General features: G+C 37.8%; 1 protein-coding gene across 2 annotated transcripts in view; it reads left to right on the top strand.

The window, feature by feature from the left end:
- LEKR1 (leucine, glutamate and lysine rich 1) overlaps positions 1–25,350 on the top strand; it is a 235,091-nt gene that overhangs the window by 167,315 nt on the left and 42,426 nt on the right. For both annotated transcript variants that reach the window (XM_069561843.1, XM_069561835.1), the window contains one exon: positions 25,255–25,348. In XM_069561843.1, coding sequence (XP_069417944.1) covers positions 25,255–25,348 — 94 coding nt within the window. The remainder of the gene's footprint in view (positions 1–25,254; positions 25,349–25,350) is intronic.

Below are 25,350 nucleotides of genomic sequence, written 5' to 3'. Positions count from 1 at the left end.
AGAAACCACTGGAGGGATTTAAGCAGAGGAATGACACTGTGGAAGGATCACTCTGACTGCTGGGTGGAGAAGGGATTGGCAATGGGCAGTAGGAGCAAGTCAGGTCGTTTACTGTTTTGAGTGCATAGTTAAGCCTAAGAGACATTTGAAAAGTGAAAATCTTTAACCCCCTGCCAGTTTCCATTGGATTGTTTGAATGTCTGTACCAACCAGATGAGAGCAAATAGCCAGGGCTTACAACATTCAGAAAACGAAGATCATGGCATCTGGCCCCATCACTTCATGGGAAATAGATGGGGAAACAGTGGAAACAGTGTCAGACTTTATTTTTGGGGGCTCCAAAATCACTGCAGATGGTAATTGCAGCCATGAAATTAAAAGACGCTTACTCCTTGGAAGAAAAGTTATGACCAACCTAGATAGCATATTCAAAAGCAGAGATATTACTTTGCCAATTAAGGTCCGTCTAGTCAAGGCTATGGTTTTTCCAGTAGTCATGTATGGGTGTGAAAGTTGGACTGTGAAGAAGGCTGAGTGCTGAAGAATTGATGCTTTTGAACTGTGGTGTTGGAGAAGACTCTTAAGAGTCCCTTGGACTGCAAGGAGATCCAACCAGTCCATTCTGAAGGAGATCAGCCCTGGGTGTTCTTTGGAAGGAATGATGCTAAAGCTGAAACTTCAGTACTTTGGCCACCTCATATGAAGAGTTGACTCATTGGAAAAGACTCTGATGCTGGGAGGGATTGGGGGCAGGAGGAGAAGGGGACGACAGAGGATGAGATGGCTGGATGGCATCACTGGCTGGATGGCATCTCTGGCTCAATGGACGTGAATCTGAGTGAACTCCGGGAGTTGGTGATGGACAGGGAGGCCTGGCTTGCTGCGATTCATGGGGTCACAAAGAGTCGGACACGACTGAGCAACTGAAATAACTAACTAACTAACTAACTCCATGTTGAGCCAGAGGAAGATGGGAGAGCCAGGGTAAAAAGACATCCTTAAGAACAAGTGACCTTTCAGAGGCTTTGACATTACTGTCTAAACCGGCCTCGAGATTTTGACTTCATAGGCAAGCTGTTATCCTGCCCCTTTCCTGTCTCTGTTTTGGTTCTTTGTCTTCCCCTCTATGATCATGTGACAGCAGATATTCCTTAAGGTTCGTAGATGAACTTGGCTTTCCTCTCTCCACTTTCCCTAGTTAACTGTCTCTCAACTGAGCAAATTTGCTCTTGGAGCTCTGGTTGGAAGCACCAATAGAATTCTAAATAGAGGTATCCTTAAGCAATTGGAGATGTGAAAGTCCTTCCAGAAAAAGAAGCTGGGCTCAGGAAAAAAAAACCTTAAAATAGAGATATTTGATGAGACCCATAGAGATTCTAATTAAGTAGGGCTAGGCGGTGCCTGGGAATCTACCACACAGCAAGGTCCCAAACCTCTGCCTTGGAAAGACAGCAACCAACAGGCCACAAGATGTGCTCTCCAGAGGCCAGAGCCCAGCTTGCTCAGGGTGCTAGGGTGGGCTTTGCAAATTCAGGCACTCTCCCCACACTACCCCTCCTTCCCCTCCTCTCCCCACAGCAGAGCCATTTGCCATGGTTGCACTGGGACCATTGTGGAAAGTGTGAGACTTATAAGCTATGTAGCTTCAGAAGAGGAGGAAAAAAGATATGAAAAGCCAGAACTGGCTCTAGAAAAAAATCGGCAGAATTTCTGAATTTGGAGCAGGAAAGGAGTTGTTGACTAGGAAATAATTCATCCTTAATACAAATCTAATTAATTATGTATTGCTTTGTCCTCCACACTCAGCTGAGGATGCTCCCTTAGGAGAAGAGGCTCCACTGGAAGGAAGAGAAGTAGTTCCTCAAGATCCTAGATGCTTGGGGTAGAGAAGGTCTGGTCAGCTTGGTCACAGGCACACTGGGGCTGGAGAGAGGGGTCTCCTCGGGGCATGGCACAGGAACAGTGCCAGAGAAAAGTGTGGCTGTTTTTAAAATTCTGTGTAAAGAGAGCCCTCAACTCTTATGCTTCCAGGCTATAAGGTCTCTTAGGCCAAGGCCAGAACTCAACCTGGAAACATGAATTTGTGACACCACTTCAAAAGTATTACAGATTAAATAGGGTTTTGTGGGCTGGCCTGCAGGCCTAATTCCTTCTTTTTGGAAAACTGCTGCTATAGTAAAATGTGTTGGGAATTTCCTGTAACCAACTTACAAATACGTTTTAGAAGAACATATGTGTTTAAACTTGAAGGCTGCCCACGTATAACACTGAGAAATTCATTTACGAGTAATGAGTGGCCTACAGTGGTACCACTGAGACATGCAGCTGTTTATAACAGCTCACACCGTACACCTTCATCCCCAGGAGCTGTGTAGGCCCTATCTTGGTAAATTCCAAGAAAAAAATATAGAAAAATATTATAAAAAAATATTGTGATTTATTTGCCAATAACATGACAAGATTAGTGAAGAATGTTGTTGGAGGAAAAGCTTCATTGTGTCCAAAGTTAGATGCAACTGACTTGCATGTAAATGATTTTGTGAAATAAATAATATCTGTCTGTATCTCAAGCTATCTAGCTCTTTACCTACTTTAACTGAAACTTACCTAATTGCTCCCTGTCCCCCCAAAGCATATATCTGAGGCTGTAGGGAAGGATTTTATTTCCCCTCTCACACACACATTAACTTCTTTCACAATTTCTTCATCCTCTTCTCTTTCTCTTTTATAATTGAGAGCTATAGACCCTCACCTCAGAAAAATAGACATAAAGCCTGGCAAATTATTTCAGGAGATTCATGGAGTTTCCTGTTCTATGTATGACATGACCCCTTGATTAAACATATCTGCTTCTCCAGGCTCTCTCTTCCCCTATTCCTTCTTTTCTTTCTTCTCTCCTCCCCCATTTCTCCCTCTCAAGCTCTCTCACCAGCCCCAAGTTTCACAGTCGTGGGGAGCCCTCTGAATGCTTCTGTGGACATGATTTTGTTTTCACACAGCCCCAAGCAAGATGCATTGTTGTGTGGTACTCATTAGAAGGAATCAGGAATCTGAAGACCAGCCTGAACTCTGCTCTCCTTACCACTTGCCACAGAGGAAAGAGCTTATTTTCCTTGTATAACTGTGCCATTCCCTCTTCACCAAGCCCTGTGTCCGTATGTCTGGTCTCACTCAGAAGGAGCTTTTCTTCTAATTCACCAACCCAGAGGGAAAGCCATTTTCAAATTTGCACAAAGACTCTGGCCAGCAGAGTTGCGGCCCTCTCTTTTGAAGCAGGTATTATTTTCCACATTTTTCTCTTGAGGAAACTGAGGCTAAGCAAGGCTAAGTGTCTTGCTCAGGTTAACATAATTAGCAAAGACAGAGTCAAACTCTGTTGTATCTAGCTTTTAACCTGTGTTCCCCCCACTACTGTTTATACAGTTCTCTTACCGTTTGTCCTGAAGGGATCCATTCTGTCAGCTTCTCTTTCTCAATCATGTAACACTGAATCTTCAGGGAACTTCCAGCCCTGCAGAAAGCAGAAAATCCAAGAGTACCCCCTCTCCCCTTCCCCTTGCTTTCTTACCCTACCTCTCCACTCTTCCAGGATTCTTTCGTTCATTTAATAAATATAACATGGTGACTTTTGCCTTTCTTTCTGTAGTGCCTTGGCAAAATCAGAAGTAGAACTATATCTTCAAAACAAAAGTAGAATAAAAACATTTCACAACACATTTCTTCTTCTATAAGAAGATAAAATTGGTGTTTAGTTACTTTTTTGAGGCTTGTTATACTTTCATGAAGGCTAGAAGCGATAACAATATAAAAAAATATGTGGAAGCAAGGTTTCAAGGGTTCTGTTACCTCGTGGTAGTGTGACTTAGTATTGAATACAAAAAGAATGGACTTTTAAGTTAAGAAAACATAAATTTAAATCCCAACTTGACCAGTCAAGTTTGGACAACTAGCTTAACCATTTTAAGGGTCATTGTCATTTTCTGTAAAATGGGCATATTAATAACAGCTAACTTCTTGTAAAAATTAAAGCATCTAGTATCATGCCTAGTAGGTTGTAGGTGCCCAGAAAGTATTTCTTCTCTTTCATCTTCCCTTAGGTTGTTAATCTCTTAAAGCATCATATCTTATTAATTTTTATACCCTGCACTGGTGATTCAGATATTCAATAAATATCTGTTGAGTTCAGTATTATCTGCTTTACTCTTAAAGTTGTAAAGATTAGTCCATGGAGTGGTTTATTTTGGATGCACTTCTGTTAGTTTAAAGCATTATGAAATGAAGTGTTCTAGTAATATCATTCTAAAATAACAAATCTTATCTGATATTTTCCCCAAGACTTACCTCTTTCTCTGATTTCCTGTCTATCAATAGCTTTCAGAACAAGAGACTTGCCAAACTTCTTATGATATCACAGACACTGCTTTTAACAGAGGCAGGATTTGTGCAAAATCAAAATTATCTCTATGATTGACAATGTGAAGATATCGCTAAAAGAACAACTTGTGAAACAGAATTTAAAGCTGTCATTTGGCATTATGGTTTGACATTTGTTTGCAGTTGTGTTTTTAACTACAATTAAGGGAATCTAGCTTTTTGCATGTATGTATGAAATTAGATTCTCATTTTCTTTTTAGTCTAAGAATTTAAAAGTTAAAGGTTTTTTTTTAAATAAATACTCAATTGTGAGTAGATCCTAATTTTCCTATTAGGTGAACTCCAAATGTTGTTTTTGAAATGTATTGATAAAATTACAGGGAAGAGAGCCCTAAGCTGGTATAAGCTTGAATCAGCTCTGCCTCTTGTGAATCATGTCACTTTAGGTAGTCATTTACCACTCATGATCTTCTAAAAATTAGGGAATTGTATTAATGTATCAGCAAATGGCAAGAAAGAATGACTATATCCCTAAAGCCTGAAACAGTGCCTGATACATAGTGGGTACTCAATAAATATTTGCTGGTTGGATGTATGGATGAATGGGAATGAATTTAATCCCAGCCAAACCATTGATCACAGAATTTAAAACTTGGGAGCTCTCATTGTCTGCTAGCGAGTCAGCTTCTGACTTGCCAAGTATCAATTCAAACTCCTGGCTTTTAGGGATGATCTTCTTTATTGGATTCTTAGTAAAATCCAAATACAGGACCTGAATCTGTGTTGTTTCTTATTCTAAAGCATCAATATCTCTAGAACTGGTTCTAAAGAGGAAATTGGATATCTGTATGATATTCAAAAATAGTTACACATTTTCAGCTTTTTAATATATGAATATACCTCTAACAATATTTTATTTCTTAAAATCCTCTAGGTTTCTCCCAGAAAGTCTCACTAGAGTAAAAGTCAAAACTTCATAGTTTCTTTCAAGACAAAGAGTGGTTTTTCTTTTTCAGTGTCTTAAGATGATTTTATATTCCTGAATAATGTGCAAGCTCTTTCTTGAGTGTACTATCTAAGTGTGTTTTTATTTTTAGTATCAAGATTATCTTTTTCATACATATAATCATCTCTGTATACATTACTCAGTGCCCAGCCCATGATAATCAAGGACAGCGTGTTTGCAACATCATGTATAATCATTCTTTCTGTCTTGTCTCATTAGAGAATTGCACTGAAGAGTCAAGAACAGAGACTCAGCAGGAATCAAAGAGATATGAAAGTCCTAATTTCTGTAGCTATAATATCAAGCAAAATTATCATCCCACACAAGTTCATAAATTTTCTAACAGTTCTCAAAACATCTTATATTTTGTGGAAATGTCATAGAAAATATCACAACTCTTTGTCAATTTCATGAATGATTATCACTTCATTAACATTGTTTGAACCTTGGCTTACTATATTTTAACTTCTATAATCTACTAGCCTTTCACAGTTTGTATTCTAAACAGATAGATACACATATAACCCATTGTACTGGGTCCATTGGAGGAATGTATGTGAAATGGATTCTACTTTTGTTGATATCAAAATTATAACTGTCTCCAAGAGACTAAAATTCAAGCACCTCAAATATTCAATACCATCCATTTTATAGTAAAGGTAACTTCTAATGTACTCATAGGCACCCAACTGAAAATGTTCACTGGAATTTTCTAATCAATAAAACCTCTTTTCCAATAGGAAACCTGGCTTAAGTAAAAAGTTGTTTTACTCAATATTAATCTTCAGAACAGAGCTTCAGTATAATTTACATTTTAACATTTAATATGTCTTTTAATCTTTAATAAAGAATCTGAATTAGAAAAAAAGAAAGAAAATGAATCAAATTGCCAGGATTCTGTTTCCTTTCCACTTCTAACAAGCACATAGCCAGTCATATCCATCCTATAGTACTGGTATTTTGAAAGCCAAGTGAAGTATTACTTTATTTCCATTGACTGCTGTTCCTTATTTTGTCAAGTTTACTATTATAAGATTCTAATCTTATACCTGAAAGTTGTATAATAACACTTGAAAATAAACCAGCATAGTTTTCTATTGCTGCTGTAGCAATTACCACAAACTTCAAACAATACAAATATATACAGTTCTGGGGGTCAGAAGTCCAAATGAATGTTAAGGGGCTAAAATCAAGATGTCAGCAGGGCTGGCTCTTTCTGGAGACTCCAAGGGGAGAACCCATTCCTTTTTCCTTCCAGCTTTTACAAGCTGCTGGCATTCCTTGGATCCTGGTCTCACGAATCTAATCTGTGTTTCCAGTGTCATATCACCACCTTCCCTTACCCTCCACATTAACCTTCTTGCCTCTTTCTCATAAAGACCTTGATAATTATACTTAGGGTACACCCAAATAAACTAGGATAATCTCCTCCTCTGAAGATCCTTAATATAATCACATCTGCAAAGTACCTTATGCCATATTTACAGACTCTGGATTAGAATATGAATATCTTTGAAGGCAATTATTTAGCCCACCACAACTGTGACGAGTTAAAGATAGCTATTATCAACTCTAGAGCAACCATTAGATAAAGCTAAACAGAGAGTTATAACTAATATGGCAACAAAGCAGATGCAAGTGAATCATAAGCCATATGTTGTTGTTGATCAGTCTTTAAAACTCTTTGCAACCCATGGACTGCAGCACACCAGGCTTCCTTGTCTTTCACTGTCTCCCAGAGTTTGCTCAGATTCATGTCCATTGAGTCAATGATGCTATCCAAAGAAGGCAAAGAAGGCAAAGCAAACAACAGATAGGACAAATAGGCAAGATAATGGATTTAAATCCTACTCTGTCACAATTCAATTAAATGTAAATTGTCTAAGCTTTAAAAGACAGAGATTTTCAAATTGTATAAGAAAGTAAGATTCAGCCGTATAATGCCTACAGGAAATATATTTTAAAAGTAAAGACACAAAAAGCAAAAAATAAAAGAATAGGGACTTCCCTAGTGGTCCAGTGGTTAAGAATCCTCCTTGCAACATGAGGGATGTGGGTTCAATCCCTGGTCAGGGAACTAAGACACCACATGCCATGGAGCAACTAAGCCCATGCACCCCAACTGCTGAGCCCGTGCACCCCAACTGCTGAGCCCATGCACCCCAACTGCTAAGCCCGTGCATCACAACTGGAGAGTCTGGGCACTGCAGCAAAAGATTCCCCATGATGCAACTAAGACCTGACACAGCCAAATAAATCAATAAGTTATATAAGATAAAAGAATGGGAAAAGATATACCATGCTGGCACTAATCAAGAGAAGCTAGAATGTGTTTATTAATATTAAGCAAGGTAGATTTTAGAACAGAGACTATTACCAGGAATAAATAAATTCATTTCATAATGATAAATGAACCAATTCATCAGAAGGACATGACAGTCCTAAATGTTTGTGCATCTAATATGAGAACTTCAAAGTACATTAAGTAAATACTTATAGAACTACAAGGAGAAGTAGACAAATTCAGTTATTTTTGAAAGGCCAATAGCTTTCAATAATAGATAAAACATACACAGCACAATTAGTCAGGCTATAGAAAACAAACTTTACAGTCAATCAAATTCACCTATTTTGTCCAACAAAAGCAGAGTACACCTTTTTTCTCCAACAGCATATAAAATATTCACCAAGAGAGACCATATAATTTAACTATAAAACAAAACCAAAGAAATTTTAAAAGACTCAAACCATACAAATTGCATTCCCTGGTATCAATTTAATTGACTTAGAAATAAATTACAGAAAAGTATCTGGAAAATCCCCCAAATATTTATGAATTATAAAACAATTCTAAATAAGATATGGGTCAAGGAAAATATCAAAAGGGAAATTATGAAGATTTTTTAACTAAATGGAAATGAAAACATCAAAATGTGTGGAACATCACTAAAGCAAAACATCAGGGGGCAAATTTATGGCAATAGGCAATATATGTCTATGTGAAAAAAGAAAAAAGTCAGGTTCCACAATAAGAAGTTAGAAAAAGAAGAGCAAACAGAACCCAAGATAAACATAAGAAAGTAAATAATAAAGATCAGAGCAGAAGTCAGTGACATAGGAAACAAAAACAATATAGGATATCAGTTTAAAAATCAGTTTCTTTAAGGAGATCAATAACATTAATAAACCTCATGTCAGACTCACCAGGACAAAAGAGAAAAGACAAAAGTTTACCAATATCAGAAATGAGAGAAGTGACATTACATTCTTCAGATCCGAATACATTTATAGAGGAATATATTTTAAACAACCTTATGCCATTATTTTTTAAATTCAAAAATATTGCTAAAAAATTCTATCTATCACCTGAGCCTACAATGAGTCTTGGTAGTAGCATCAAAAATCACTGATCATGGATCATCATAAATATAATAAACATGAAAATTTTGAAATATTGGCAAGAATTACCAAAATGTGACACAAAGTGAGCAAATGCTATTGGAAAAATGGCACCACAAAGCCATTTACTCAACTATGCCATTAACTTTGACTGCTCTGAAAAAATGGACACATTTTTTTGAAATACAAACTTCCAAAGCTCACTAAAATGAAATAGATAACCTGAATTTATAGTTTAAATTTTTCCCACAAAGTAAACTTTAGGCCCAGAAGTTTTTTCAAGCATTTAAGGAAGAAATAGTACTAATTCTATTTAAACTCTTCCACAAAATTAAGGAAGAAGGAATAGTTAACTTATTTCATGAGGCTAGTATTACCTTGATACCAAAATCTGACAAAAACATACAAGCAAATTAACAGACCAACATCTTCCATGAGCATAGATGCAAAAATTCTAAACAAAAATTTAGCAAATTGAATCTAGCAACATGAAAAGTGAAAGAAATCATGAATGTGTGGGGTTTATCTCAAGGATGCAAAATTGGTTTAACATTCAAAAATCAATTATTGTTATTTAAAAATTTCAAAAGAAAAACTATGATTATGTCAACAGAAGCAAAACAGTTGGCAAAATGCAATGTCTGTTCCTAAATTTAAAAAAAAAAAAACCTCAGAAAAGTAGGAATAGAGGCGAACTTCTTCAGATTGATACAAGGCATCTACAAAAACCTACAGATAACATCATCCTTAATAATGATAGACTGTATACTCTCCTCCTAAGATTAAGATCAAGAAAAAAACATCCACTGTCATCAGTTCTGTTCATTGTGCTGAAAGTTCTAGTCAGTACAGTCAGGCAAGAAAAAGTAATATCAGACTGGAAAGGAAGAAATTAAATTTTGTAGTCACAGATGATATGCCCACTAACATGAAAACTATAGAACCTACAAAAGAAGTTACTAGAACTAATAGATGAGCCTGACAAAAAGTTGCAAGGAAAAAAGCCAACATCCAAACTCCAAATTAATTTCTATATATTTTCACAGAACAATTGAAATTAAAAAGCTGTATGTATAAAAAAATTTCAAAACACATGAAATACTTAGTGATGAATCTGACAAATAATGTGCCAGACTGTATATTAAAAACTACAAATCATTGCTGAGATAAATTAAGAGGATCTAAATAAATGGAGAGAACAGAAGTCTCAATGTTGTTAACATTTATGGATTTATAGATTCAAAGCAATCACATTCAAACTCACAGCAAACTTCATGTAGAGATTAACAAGATAATTCTGAAATTCATATAGAAATGCAAAGGACCTAGAAAAACAAAAAGAACATTGAAAACACTTTGAGCCAAAAGATTAAAGTCACTACCTGACTTCAAGATTTATTATAAAACTATAAATAATCAAGGCAATGTGGAATTAGTCTCAAGATAGACAAATAGGTCAATGGAGCAGAATTAAGAATACAGAAATAGGCACAAATGTATAGTTAACTGATTTTCTACATGGGTGCCAAAGCAAGTCATTAGAGAACATACAGTTTTTGTGACCATTGGTGGAACAAATGTATACCCATATGCAAAAAAAAATGAACTTTGATTCATAGTGTGAAATATATATAGAGAGATATTAATTCAAAATAGATCATAGATCTAAATGTAGAACATAAAATTATAAAACTTCTAGGAGAAAACATGAGCCATATCTTTGTGACCTTGAATTAGGCAAAGATTTCTTAAGATTCAAACCCGAAAGCAAAAAAACAAACAAACCAAAAGCACAATCCATAAAGAAAAAAAACTTGATAAGTTGGACTTCATCAAAGTTAAAACTTCTGTTCTTTAAAAGGCATTGTTTAGAGAATATAGACAAGCCATCATCATAGATTTGTATAATACATTGATATATGTCATAAAGGACTTGTTTTCAGAATATGTAGACTTATTTTCAGAATAAGTTCAGTAAAGAACTTTAGAAACTCAGGTGACCATAAACAACAAATAAAAAAAGAGCAGAAGATTTGAACAGATACTTCACCAAAATATACAGATGGCCCATAAACACATAAAAAAAGATACTCTACATTATTAGGCATTAGGGAAATGCAGAATAAAACCATAATGAGATACAACCACAAACTTCTGTTTTTAAATATTTTTTATTTTTCTTTTTTGCCCACACCTCTTGGCATGTGGGATCTTAGCTCCCAGACCAGGGATTGAACCCATGCCTCCTGCTGTGGAAGCATGGGGGCTTAACCCTGGACCTCTAGGGAAGTCCCGTGACCACACACTTATCATTTCTTGGCAAATAGATGGAGAAACAGTGGAAACAGTAGCTGACTTTATTTTTCTGGGGACCTGGAGGGATGGTGTGGGGCAGAGGTGGGAGGGGGGTTCAGGATTGGGAACACGTGTACACCCATGGCGGATTCATGTTGATGTGTGGCAAAACCAATACAATAAAAATAAATCAAAATTTAAAAAGAAAAAAAAAAAAAGCCTGAACATTACCAATTGTTGGTAAAATGTGGAAAGACTGGACCTCTCATATTCTGCTGGCTGGAATGTAAAACAGTACAACTCTTTGGAAAACAGTATGAAAGTTTCTTAAAAAGTTTAATATACACTTACTGACCTTGCTACCTAGCTATTTCACACCTAGCTATTTACCCAAGAGAAATAAAGGGAAATATCCATGCAAATACTTGTACACAGATATTAATAGCTATGTTTCTAAGAGCCAAAACCTGTGAAACAACCTAAATGTCCATCAACAGATGAATGGATAAACAAATTATCCAGTTGATGAAATATTACTCAGCAAAAAAGATAATGAACTATTACTTCATGGTACAACATGGACAGATTGAAAAGGAATTATGCCAAGTAAAAGATACCAAACAAGAAAGAATATACTGTATGATATATGGAGAATTTTTATAGAATTCTGAAAATACAAACCAATGTATAGACAGAAAGCTAACTCTTGATTTCTGAGGGCAAGAAGGCAGGAGTGAAGGATTTAAAAAGGGTATGGTGAAACTTTAATGGATAATAGAAATGTCCTTATTTTGATTTTACACACATTATTTTGGTTTTGCACACATATGTTTATATATACCTTTAAAACTCATCCCTCTAGTATATGCTTTTAAAATGTATTTGATTGTTTTCAGCTATATCAAAACAAATCTGTTTTTATTATTATTATTATTCTCTTGAAACCATTTCTCCTCCAAATCTATGGGTAGGAAATAGGTGAAAAAAGCTATCTCTCAATGGGGCAAAATCTCTTAATGCCCCCTTCTGATGTGGTAAGACTGTATAATGAAAAAAAAAAAAAGTATATCTCAGATAGGAAAGCCAGGAGCTGTGGTGAAAAATGGACTGAGAAATTACTCCCAGGTGAAAGAACCACAGTCTAAGCAAGGATTTTTCGTCACCTTCAGAGTAGAAATCCTCACAGTTCCTTCCAGTAGGATTTCAGAGTTGTGATGGACTCCACAGGGTGCCTGTTGGTTTACTGTGCACCTCCTAATGAGAGGACTATACTGTCCACACCTGATTCACATCAAACATGTCCATTTGATTTGTTCTTGCCATTGAAATATGAGAGAAGTGACATGTACTGATTTCTGAGCAGAAGCTTTAACAGATCCTATGTTTGGGCAATTTTTCTCTTCTGTCTGCCACAAAAACAGCATTCCCAGGTAGGAGCTGCTCCTTGGGCTACATCGTAGAACTAAATATGAGGAGCAGAGCAGCAGATGACATATGAGCAAAAAAATAAACTTTGACATTGTAAGCCTCTGAGATTACAGACATGTTGAGTTTTGGACGATTCTGAAATTAAAAGAGCAATCAGGTGGAGAGTTGGAAACATGAGTCAGATACTAACAGAACAGATGTGCAGTGGAGATAAAATCTGGGAGTTGTCAGCAACTATATTGCATTTTAACCATAGGCATGGATAAGATCAGTTAGAGAAACGGGGGAGAGAGAGAGAAAAAGAGGCCCCAGAATGAAGTGCTGAGGAACATGAACATGTAATTGACAGGCAGATAAAGATGAGTCTGCAAAGGAGACAGGAATGGCCAAATATTTGGAAGAAAGCCACAAACGAGGTTTTAGTGTAATCCTACTTTTGCTGTCCTCATTCTTTTGTTCCTTCTGCTTCACTTCCTCTTCTCTAGCCTAGAGACTGCTGAGCAAGCATCAGAACCTGCTAGATCTGCCTCACATTTTAAAAGATAAATCTTCCTTTTATATTGCTGGATTTTGAGCACCATCTGGACAGGGACCCTGTCCTCATGCACCTCTTTCTCTCCAGGGCTTGATGACACTGTCCTGTCCATAGTGTGCCTAGTGGGCAGGAAAGTCCACCCTGCTGCTCACTTGGCAATTTCTTCTCCTTGATCTTTCACTTTAATATTCTTTTCTCCAAACACCCATACTACTATTGCTCAGGCTAGTTATTTTTATAAATATTGAGTAGATACATAAAAAATTTAGATAGGTTTAAAGTGTGATGCTGGATCATCGGAAAAGCAAGAGAGTTCCAGAAAAACATCTATTTCTGTTTTATTGACTATGCCAAAGCCTTTGACTGTGTGGATCACAATAAACTGTGGAAAATTCTGAAAGAGATGGGAATAACAGACCACCTGACCTGCCTCTTGAGAAACCTATATGCAGGTCAGGAAGCAACAGTTAGACCTGGACATGGAACAACAGACTGGTTCCAAATAGGAAAAGGAGTACATCAAGGCTGTATATTGTCACCCTGATTATTTAACTAATATGCAGAGTACATTATGAGAAATGCTGGGCTGGAGGAAGCACAAGCTGGAATCGAGATTGCCGGGAGAAATATCAATAACCTCAGATATGCAGATGACACCACCCTTATGGCAGAGAGTGAAGAGGAACTAAAAAGCCTCCTGATGAAAGTGAAAGAGGAGAGTGAAAAAGTTGGCTTAAAGCTCAACATTCAGAAAACGAAGATCATGGCATCTGGTCCCATCACTTCACGGCAAATAGATGGGGAAATGGGAAAAAGTGTCAGACTTTAATTTTTTGGGCGCCAAAATCACTGCGGATGGTGATTGCAGCCATGAAATTAAAAGACACTTACTCCTTGGAAGGAAAGTTATGAATAACCTAGATAGCATATTCAAAAGCAGAGATATTACTTTGCCGACTAAGGTCCATCTAGTCAAGGCTATGGTTTTTCCAGTAGTCATGTATGGATGTGAGAGTTGGATTGTGAAGAATGCTGAGTGCTGAAGAATTGATGCTTTTGAACTGTGGTGTTGGAGAAGACTCTTGAGAGTCCCTTGGACTGCAAGGAGATCCAACCAGTCTATCCTAAAAGAGACCAGTCCTGGGTGTTCATTGGAAGGATTGATGCTAAAGCTGAAACTCCAGTACTTTGGTCACCTCATGCGAAGAGTTGACTCATTGGAAAAGACCCTGATGCTGGGAGGGATTGGGGGCAAGAGGAGAAGGGGACAACAGAGGATGAGATGGTTAGATGGCATCACCGACTCGATGGACATGAGTTTGGGTGAACTCCGGGAGTTGGTGATGGACAGAGAGGCCTGGCGTGCTGCAATTCATGGGGTCACAAAGAGTCGGACACGACAGAGTGACTGAACTATACTGAACTGAAAGTGTGAAGAACTACAATACCATGAACACTCAGTTTAGGAAAAAGAAGCTTACCATTAGCATTGAAGTCCCTTGGTACTTCAGCCTAATTCCACCACATGGCATCCTTGAAGAGAAGGGTAATTCCTCACACTGATTAAAGGCATCCACAAAATACTACAGAAAACACCCATTGTTCCTTTGCTTCACTCTATAGTTTTACTGAGGCTTCCCAGGTGGCAGTAGCAATAAAGAATCAGCCTGCCAATTTGGGGATGCAAGAGACACGGGTTCAATCCCTGGGTCTTGGAAGATCCTCTGGAGAACAAAATTGCAACCCACTCCAGTATTCTTGCCTAGCAAACTCCATTAACAAGAACCCTGGTGTGCTATAATCCATGGAGTTGCAAAGTCGGACACAACTGAGCACGCGTGCACATAATTTAACTGAGTATGTTTGTATTCCAAACAAAAAGATTTTGCATATATTTTGTCTCCATGGAACTAAAATTATACTATATGCATTACTCAGTGATTTACTCTTTATGCTCAAGATTATGTCCCTGGGAATTTTGTCCATGATGTTATATGTAGCTGAAAATCATTCATTTCTTCATCTGCATTATGTTCTAAAGTACACCACAATTTGCTTATCTTTTCTGCTTTAGCTATATTTCATAACTTTTGATGTGTAGAAATGTCATTATTATTCAATTCTAAGTATTTTAAATGTCAATTATGATTTTTCATTTGACCTGAGTTAATCAGAAACACATTTTTTTTAATTTCCAAATACATGGAGATATTTATCTTTTTTTTTTTACTTTCATTTTTTTTAATTTTTTAAATTTTAATATCTTTAATTCTTACATGCGTTCCCAAACATGAACCCCCCTCCCACCTCCCTCCCCATAACATCTCTCTGGGTCAACCCCATGCACCAGCCCCAAGCATGCTGCATCCTGCGTCAGACATAGACTGGCGATTCAATTCTTACATGATAGTATACATGTTAGAATGTCATTCTCCCAAATCATCCCACCCTCTCCCTCTCCCTCTGAGTCCAAAAGTCCGTTATACACATCTGTGTCTCTTTCCCTGTCTTGCATACAGGGTCGACATTGCCATCTTCCTAGATTCCATATATATGTGTTAGTATACTGTATTGGTATTTTTCTTTCTGGCTTACTTCACTCTGTATAATCGGCTCCAGTTTCATCCATCTCATCAGAACAGATTCAAATGAATTCTTTTTTACGGCTGAGTAATACTCCATTGTGTATATGTACCACAGCTTTCTTATCCATTCATCTGCTGATGGACATCTAGGTTGTTTCCATGTCCTGGCTATTATAAACAGTGCTGCGATGAACACTGGGGTACATGTGTCTCTTTCAATTCTGGTTTCCTCGGTGTGTATGCCCAGCAGTGGGATTGCTGGGTCATAAGGTAGTTCTATTTGCAATTTTTTAAGGAATCTCCACACTGTTCTCCATAGTGGCTGTACTAGTTTGCATTCCCACCAACAGTGTAGGAGGGTTCCCTTTTCTCCACACCCTCTCCAGCATTTATTGCTTGCAGATTTTTGGATCGCAGCCATTCTGACTGGTGTGAAGTGGTACCTCATTGTGGTTTTGATTTGCATTTCTCTAATAATGAGTGATGTTGAGCATCTTTTCATGTGTTTGTTAGCCATCCATATGTCTTCTTTGGAGAAATGTCTATTTAGTTCTTTGGCCCATTTTTTGATTGGGTCATTTATTTTTCTGGAATTGAGCTGCAGAAGTTGCTTGTATATTTTTGAGATTAGTTGTTTGTCAGTTGCTTCATTTGCTATTATTTTCTCCCATTCAGAAGGCTGTCTTTTCACCTTGCTTATATTTTCCTTTGTTGTGCAGAAGCTTTTAATTTTAATTAGATCCCATTTGTTTATTTTTGCTTTTATTTCCAGAATTCTGGGAGGTGGATCATAGAGGATCCTGCTGTGATTTATGTCTGAGAGTGTTTTGCCTATGTTCTTCTCTAGGAGTTTTATAGTTTCTGATCTTACATTTAGATCTTTAATCCATTTTGAGTTTATTTTTGTGTGCGGTGTTAGAAAGTGATCTAGCTACCAGCCACATTTTTCACAGAACTAGAACAAATAATTTCAAGATTTGTATGGAAATACAAAAAACCTCGAATAGCCAAAGCAATCTTGAGAAAGAAGAATGAAACTGGAGGAATCAACTTGCCTGACTTCAGGCTCTACTACAAAGCCACAGTCATCAAGACAGTATGGTACTGGCACAAAGACAGACATATAGATCAATGGAGCAAAATAGAAAGCCCAGAGATAAATCCACACACATATGGACACCTTATCTTTGACAAAGGAGGCAAGAATATACAATGGAGTAAAGACAATCTCTTTAACAAGTGGTGCTGGGAAAACTGGTCAACCACTTGTAAAAGAATGAAACGAGATATTTATCTTTTCTTACTGATATTTCTTTGTATTCAGAGAATATAGATTATCACAGTGCTGTTCAGTAGAGGTATAATGTGAGCCACATATGTAATTTTTACAAATTTAATTGCCACATTCAAAGAGTAAAGATAAACAGGTAAAATTTATCTGAATATATTTTAGTTAACCCAGTATATCCAAACTATTATTTAAATATCTAATCATCTATTAAAATTATCAGACATTTTAGATTTTTTTGAGTTTTCAAATCTGCTGTGTATTTTACATTTATAGCACATTCTAATTTGGACAAGTTATACTTTAATTGCTTGGAAGCTCCATGTGACTGCTGCTGCTGCTGCTATGTCGCTTCAGTCATGTCTGACTCTGTGTGACCCCATAGATGGCAGCCCACCAGGCTCTTCCGTCCATGGGATTTTCCAGGCAAGAGTACTGGAGTAGGGTGCCATTGCCTTCACCGACATATGACTAGTGGCTACCATTTTGGAATATACAGGTTTATAGTCTTTAAAATTTGTTGAAATTTATGTTCTGGCCTAGTATGTGGTCAATTCCATGTAAACTGAAAAATATTTATATTTTCCCACTAATTGGGTATCGTAAATCAGTATCCCTGAAATTAATCTTATTTGCATTAAGTCCTCTGTAATTTTTACTGAATTAATTGTCTGGCTGACCATAGGTTGCTACAATACATATTACAGGAGAACCATTCACATAACAGCCTAGAGTTATGCAGTGTACACTTTCATGCCTTATACAGTGGTCCCAGATTGCCTTACTATAACTAAGGAAGCTGTGTTTAATTCTACCGCTATGGTGTGGGTTTGACAGTGTTTCCTTTAAGTTCCAAAAAGTTTTGCTTTATATATTTTGAGGGTATTTTAATAGGTGCTATAAGTTTAAAATATTCATAGTGAATTATCCTGTTAGTATTATCAGCCCAGAGTAATGAACTTTTGTCTTAAAGTCTATTTTGTCTGATATTAATATAGTTGCATACTTCTTTTTCTTTAATATGTCCCTGTTAGAAATCTTTTCATGTCCTTATGTTTTAGGAATGTCTTTTACAAAGAGTCTATTGCTAGAGTTTGTATTTATCAAGCCTGTTTCTGTCTTTTAACTCATGTGTTTAGTTTATTTGCCATTATTATGATTGTTACTCTAAGCTTTCTATTTCTCCCTCCTTTTCTATACTCTTTCTCCTTTGGGGCCTTGGACAGGGGCAGTATTGTTAGAGTTTCTTTTATATTCTTAGTGCATCTTCTTCTAGTGGCATATTTTTTTCTTTTAGTGGTTATTTTTGAGATTTTTGCCATGAAAACTTAATGAAGTCCAAAATTAATATATCCTGAATAATGCAAACTTCTCTTGAATATCTCAAACTTCTCTTGAATAATATTTGAGCTCTGATCGTTGCCATCCTGACATACATTCTACATTTTTGTTTAGTGTTCTAGTTCTGATCTTTTGATAGCCCCACTAATTATATGCAGTCAAAACTAATTTTTTATACAGGTGATATTTATTTAGAAGGACCTACATATAGAGTCTTTACAGAATTTTCAAGGTCCAGCACAATATGAAAACGTGGAGCCTCTTCAAAAAAAGACAAAGAAGCTTTTCCTTTCCATAACATCTCTCTCTCAACTGGTCATGGTCTTTTTTTGTTTATTTGCCATTGAATCTTGTGCTCCCTTGGGCACAGAGAAATCCCAGCATGGATGCAGGCTCTCACAGGCACCAGGGACCTGCCGCAGACTTAGTAAATGGGACACAGTTAGCAGACCCAACCCTCCCCTGCCTGTGCCCAGGCCTGCATTCTCACTAGAAACAGAGGATGGCAGGAGGTGGGACTATGTGTAAGCCAAGATTCCAAGCCCCTAGTACATGCCTGACTGTCCTATCAGACCTCACTTACAAAGCACAGATACAAAGATAAAGTTAACTCCTCAATGGTGACCACAGAGCATTAAACCTGAAGTGCAGTCTCCTTCAGCGTATAGGCCCTATGCAACTATCCTGATGACACACCCAAGAAGCCCTCCCTGCCTGTATGTTTGCCAGTTCCTTTGCTCAGCATTTTTTCTTGATCATCTGACTTTCCTTCTGAGATCATATTCCTTCCTGCAAAGCGTATTTTTTAGCAGCCCTTTAACTGTCAGTAAAGACAAGATTTTATTTTTCTGCGCATATTTTATTTCAGCCTCTTTCTGAAAGATAAGTTTTGCTGGGTACCCTACTTCAGGTTGATGGTTATTTTCTCATGAGGTTTTTAATGTTGTTGTCTTTGGCCTTCCTTGTTTTTACTGGAGAGTAAGCTTTCAATGTATGGATGTGAGAGTTGGACTGTGAAGAAGGGTGAGCACCAAAGAATCGATGCTTTTGAACTATGGTGTTGGAGAAGACTCTTGAGAGTCCCTTGGACTGCAAGGAGATCCAACCAGTCCATTCTGAAGGAGATCAGCCCTGGGACTTCTTTGGAAGGAATGATGCTGAAGCTGAAACTCCAGTACTTTGGCCACCTCATGTGAAGAGTTGACTCATTGGGAAAGACTCTGATGCTGGGAGGGATTGGGGGTAGGAGAAGAAGGGGACGACAGAGGATGAGATGGCTGGATGGCATCACGGACTCGATGGACGTGAGTCTGAGTGAACTCCGGGAGTTGGTGATGGACAGCAAGGCCTGGCATGCTACGATTCATGGGATCGCAAAGAGTCGGACACGACTGAGCGACTGAACTGAACTGAAGCTTTCAATATGTTTGAGTTCCTTTGAAGATAATGTTTTGTTTCCTCTCCATCTTCTTTTGAGGTCTCTTTAACTTCAGTATTCTTCATTTTCACTATCAGGTCCCAGATATGAGATTTGGTTTTATTTATCTTGCTTGGAATCCTTTGGGCTCCCTAGATTTGTTGTAATGTCCTTCCTCTCCCTTTCTCTTTCTTTTGCTTCTGAAATGAAAAATAGATAAATACTAGATCTTTTCACTCTGTCCTCCATATGTCAAGCTCTTTTTTATTTTACATATTTTTTACTTCCTGTACTCAGTTCAGTTCAGTCACTTAGTCATGTCTGACTCTTTGTGACCCTGTGGACTGCAGCACACCAGGCTTCCCTGTCCATCACCAGCTCCTGGAGCTTGCTCAAACTTATGTCCATCGAGTTGGTGATGTCATCCAACCATCTCATCCTCTGTCATCCCCTTCTCCTCCTGCCTTCAATCTTTCCCAGCATCAGGGTCTTTTCCAATGAGTCAATTCTTCACATCAAGTGGCCAGAGTACTGGAGTTTCAGCTTCAGCATCAGTCCTTCCAATCAATATTCAGGACTGATTTCCTTTAGGATGGACTGGTTGGATATCCTTGCAGTCCAAGGGACTCTCAAGAGTCTTCTCAAACACCTCAGTTCAAAAGCATCAATTCTTCAGTGCTCAGCTTTCTTCACAATCCAACTCTCACATCCATACATGACTACTGGATAAACCATAGCTTTGACTAGACAGACCTATGTTGGCAAAGTAATGTCTCTGCTTTTTAATATGCTATTTAGGTTGGTCATAACTTTTCTTCCAAGGAGAAAGTGTACTTTTAATTTCATGGCTCCAGTCACCATCTGCAGTGATTTTGGAGCACCCAAAAATAAAGTCTCTCACTGTTTCCATTGTTTCCACAACTATTTGCCATGAAGTGATGGGACCAGATGCCATAATCTTAGTTTTCTGAATGTTGAGTTTTAAGTTAGCTTTTTCACTATCCTCTTTTCACTTTCATCAAGACATCCTTCAGTTCCTCTTCACTTTCTGCCACAAGGGTGGTGTCATCTGCGTATCTGAGGTTATTGATATTTCTCCCAGCAATCTTGATTCCAGCTTGTGCTTCATCTAGCCCAGCATTTCACGTGATGTACTTCCTGTACTACACCCTGTATAATTTTTTGAATCTCCCTTTCAGCTTATTACTTCATTTTTTAACTGTGAGTAATCTGCTGTAGGATCATCTACTGTGTTTTCATCTCAATTATTATGTTTTATTTCTACAAATTCAATTGGTTCTTTTCAGATTTCATTAGTCATTTAAGTTAATCTTTCATTTCTTCTAACATACTAAATATCCTTATTTTATATTCTATATCTGAAAATACTTTAGAATTTGTGACTTTGATTATGCTGTCATTTGTATCTGCTCATTCTTCCTCTTACTGGCTTTTTAAAAACTAAATTTGTGAGTTTTAAAATTATGATCTCATGGGTCTTAAAATCTGTAGGAATTCTTTGAGTTTCAGATTTAAGTTGGTTTCTCCCCAAAATGTTGGTGTTTTTCCTACCAGGCATCTAGAGACAAGGTTATCCTAGCACAATTGTATGATATCTCCTCAATTTGAGGCTTTTGGGGACACTCAGGTAGTGTGAGTTCAGGATAAAAACCTGCATTAGTATTGGCTTGCGTTTACAAATTCTTATGAGAGATTTGTATTTTCCCCTCCACTTAGCACCAAAATTCAAGCTAGAAATTTGGGTTTTGTTCCTTGACAGGAGATGTTTTTTGTATTTTGTACATACTGGGTGTGAATTTCATATTCTGACATACAGTATGACAGAAATGACATACTGCATGTGTTGCTCTTTGAGATACAATTTTATGCAGATAAGTTTCCTCTCAAGCTCTTCCTTTCTCTCCTGACTCCAGTGCCCTTCATGGCTGTGAAATTTAATGCTCAAGTACATCATGTTTGGAAAGTACCTTCAAGGTGAGAGTTAGCTTGAATTCTCAACTTATTGTTGGAGTTATTCCTTTCACTTCATTTTTTTTTAATGAAGTTTGGAGTAATTTTGTATTTACAGAAAAGTTAACAAAGACAGTAAAAGGATTTGTTTCCTTGGTCCCATTTTTTATAACCATGGCACATCTGTAAAAACTAAGAAATTAATATGGGTATAATACAATTAACTAACCTACAGACTTTATTCAAATTTCACTAGCTTTCCACTGATAACATTTTCCTGTTCTTTTTCTTGATTTGTGTGTCCTTCATCTTCCTTTTTGTCCTGGTCACTAATGAATTTTAAGACTTTTTTTTAATAAGTGAAAAAACACTTATTTTCAGTAGAAAAGTTGTCAAGGTACCTAGTCTGACACATTTCTAAAAAGAAGTCTAAGGAGTTTTATCCTTTTCAATCATCATCACTTGAATAATGTAATCCTGGTTATCAAGTCCAGCTGTCTTTGTGACCTCAAAATTTTCTAGCCTAGAAATGTAGGCACTATTTTTATTAAAAAATGTTTAATAATATTCTAAGAGTGAGGCAAGAATAGAGATCAAGCAATAGGTTGACAGTCTATCACAATACTCTAGGTGGGAAATGAAGTCAATAACCTTAACTGTTGGTAGTCATAAAGGAAGGGAGGAAATAGTTTGAGGTACACCAAGGAGCAGAATACATAGAACTTGTTACTGAATGGAAGGGCTTCCCTGGTGACTCAGATGATAAAGAGTCTGCCTGCAGTGCAAGAGACTGGGGTTCAATCCCTGGGTCAGGTAGATCCCTGGAGAAGGGAATGGCTAACCACTCCAGTATTCTTGCCTGGAGAATCCCATGGGCAGGGTAGCCTGGTGGGCTGTAGTTCATGGGGTTGCAAAGAGTCAGATGTGACTGAGCAGCTAACACACACACACATACACACTGAATGGATGCGGCAGAACAAGAAGGAAGAGTCAGAGATGACTCAGGGATTTCATGCTAAAGATTTTGATTGTTGAAGCTTTCAAAGTCCAAAAGAAAGGCAACATTGTGGGAGATGATGATGAATTTCTTTCTTGACATATGGAATCTTTAGTGTTGATGGCTCATCAGAGTGGAGATGTTTAACAGCAAGTTATAAATGAAAGTCACAACTCTGAGAAAGAGGATGATGATGAAAAACAAAGGGATTAGAAAGAGGAATAAGCAATGGAGAAGAATCACTTACACAGAAAATAAGAAGGGTTATGTGTGGATCACAATAAACTGTGGAAAATTCTGAAAGAGATGGGAATACCAGACCACCTGACCTGCCTCTTGAGAAATCTGTATGCAGGCCAGGAAGCAACAGTTAGAACTGGACATGGAACAACAGACTGGTTCCAAAGAGGAAAAGGAGTACGTCAAGGCTGTATATTGTCACTCTGCTTATTTAACTTCTATGCAGAGTACATCATGAGAAACGCTGGGCTGGAAGAAACACAAGCTGGAATCAAGATTGCCGGGAGAAATATCAATAACCTCAGATATGCAGATGACATCACCCTTATGGCAGAAAGTGAAGAGGAACTAAAAAGCCTCCTGATGAAAGTGAAAGAGGAGAGTGGAAAAGTTGGCTTAAAGCTCAACATTCAGAAAACGAAGATCATGGCATCCGGTCCCATCACTTCATGGGAAATAGATGGGGAAACAGTGGAAACAGTGTCAGACTTTATGTTTTTGGGCTCCAGAACCACTGCAGATGGTGATTGCAGCCATGAAATTAAAAGACGCTTACTCCTTGGAGGAAAAGTTATGACCAACCTAGATAGTATATTCAAAAGCAGAGACATTACTTTGCCAACTAAGGTCCATCTAGTCAAGGCTATGGTTTTTCCAGTAGTCATGTATGGATGTGAGAGTTGGACTGTGAAGAAGGCTGAATGCTGAAGAATTGATGCTTTTGAACTGTGGTGTTGGAGAAGACTCTTGAGAGTCCCTTGGACTGCAAGGAGATCCGACCAGTCCATTCTGGAGGAGATCAACCCTGGGATTTCTTTGGAAGGAATGATGCTAAAGCTGAAACTCCAGTACTTTGGCCACCTCATGCGAAGAGTTGACTCATTGGAAAAGACTTTGATGCTGGGAGGGATTGGGGTCAGGAGAAGAAGGAGACGACAGAGGATGAGATGGCTGGATGGCATCTCTGACTTGATGGACGTGAGTCTGAGTGAACTCCGGGAGTTGGTGATGGACAGGGAGGCCTGGCATGCTGCGATTCATGGGATCGCAAAGAGTCAGACATGACTGAGCAACTGAACTGAACTGAACTGATGGTGATTATAGAAGGGGGTGTGGGACTCCTTGACCAAAAGGCATGCTTTTACCACAATTTCTGGTATAATATTAAATACTGGGAGTGAGTAGCCTTTCCTTTCTCCAGGGGATCTTCCCAACCCAGGAATTGAACCCAGGTCTCCTGCATTGCAGGCAGATTCTTTACTAACTGAGCCACAGGGTGGCTGGATCATCAAAAAAACAAGAGAGTTCCACAAAAACATCTACTTTTGGTTTATTGACTATGCCAAAGACTTTGGCTACGTGGATCACAACAAACTGTGGAAAATTCTTAAAGAGATGGGAATACCAGAACACCTGACCTGCCCCCTGAGAAATCTGTATGCAGGTCAAGAAGCAACAGTTAGAAGGACTGATTTTGAAGCTGAAACTCCAATACTTTAGCCACCTGATGTGAAGTACTGAGTCATTAGAAAGGACCCTGATCCTGGGAAAGATTGAAGGCAGGAGGAGAAGGGGATGACAGAGGATGAGATGGTTAGATGGCATCACCAACGTGATGGTCATGAGTTTGGGCAAGCTCCGGGAGCTGGTGATGGACAGGGAAGCCTGGTGTGCTGCAGTCCATGGGGGTCACAAAGAGTCAGACACGACTGAGCGACTGAACTGAAGTATAATATTTAAAGGCTTAATTTCAGTGCCTCTGTGAATGTTCTTATAAATCTCTTGCACTTGCTTCCACTCAGAGGGTCACAAACTTAGCTTTAAGAGCCAATTACCTGGATTAAAAGATTAAAATGTTCTTTGTGTTTTCTCTCCTATTTTCTATTATGTTTTGTACTATGCTACATCTCAGACATCACCCTTTACTTAATTTGGTTTGTTCCTATTAGCATGTGAGATAAATTAAAGGAAAATAAATCTAGCAGAAACCACAAATGTGGTGATTTTGTGGCATACCCCAGCATATTTTCCTTTTTTAAAGTAACAAAATATTATCTATTGTCTAGTGTCAGAATTTAATCAGAAACTTTGGAACCGCAATGTTTAGTATTTTATTATATTTCTAACTCTACATATGTTGTTACTGTTTCATATAAAAATAATAATAATGCTTATTAAGCAAAAATTAAGCCTGACCTTGTTGCCAGTGTTTTAAAATTGCTGTTAACAGTTAAAATGGTATATAATATCATATGTTTTTTCCTAAGGGGAAGAATATACAGATTGAGTTGTGAAATAATCTCTAGAGCCAGGAATTGTAATTTAGGAAGAGTGTTATGGGTGTGTCTTGACTCATTTGTTGTGTTTATGGTTTTCAGGGAGTTGATGCTGATTTCACATCAGAAAAGCGTCGAGCAGCTGCAGGAAACCCTTAGACAGAAGCTGCTGAATGATGATAACTGGAGGGAGAAGGT

This window comes from Ovis canadensis, chromosome 1, assembly GCF_042477335.2.
Source record: "Ovis canadensis isolate MfBH-ARS-UI-01 breed Bighorn chromosome 1, ARS-UI_OviCan_v2, whole genome shotgun sequence".
Classification (NCBI taxonomy): domain Eukaryota; kingdom Metazoa; phylum Chordata; class Mammalia; order Artiodactyla; family Bovidae; genus Ovis; species Ovis canadensis.
Note: the sequence above shows the minus strand (reverse complement) of the source record. Positions and strands in the feature narration are given on the sequence as shown.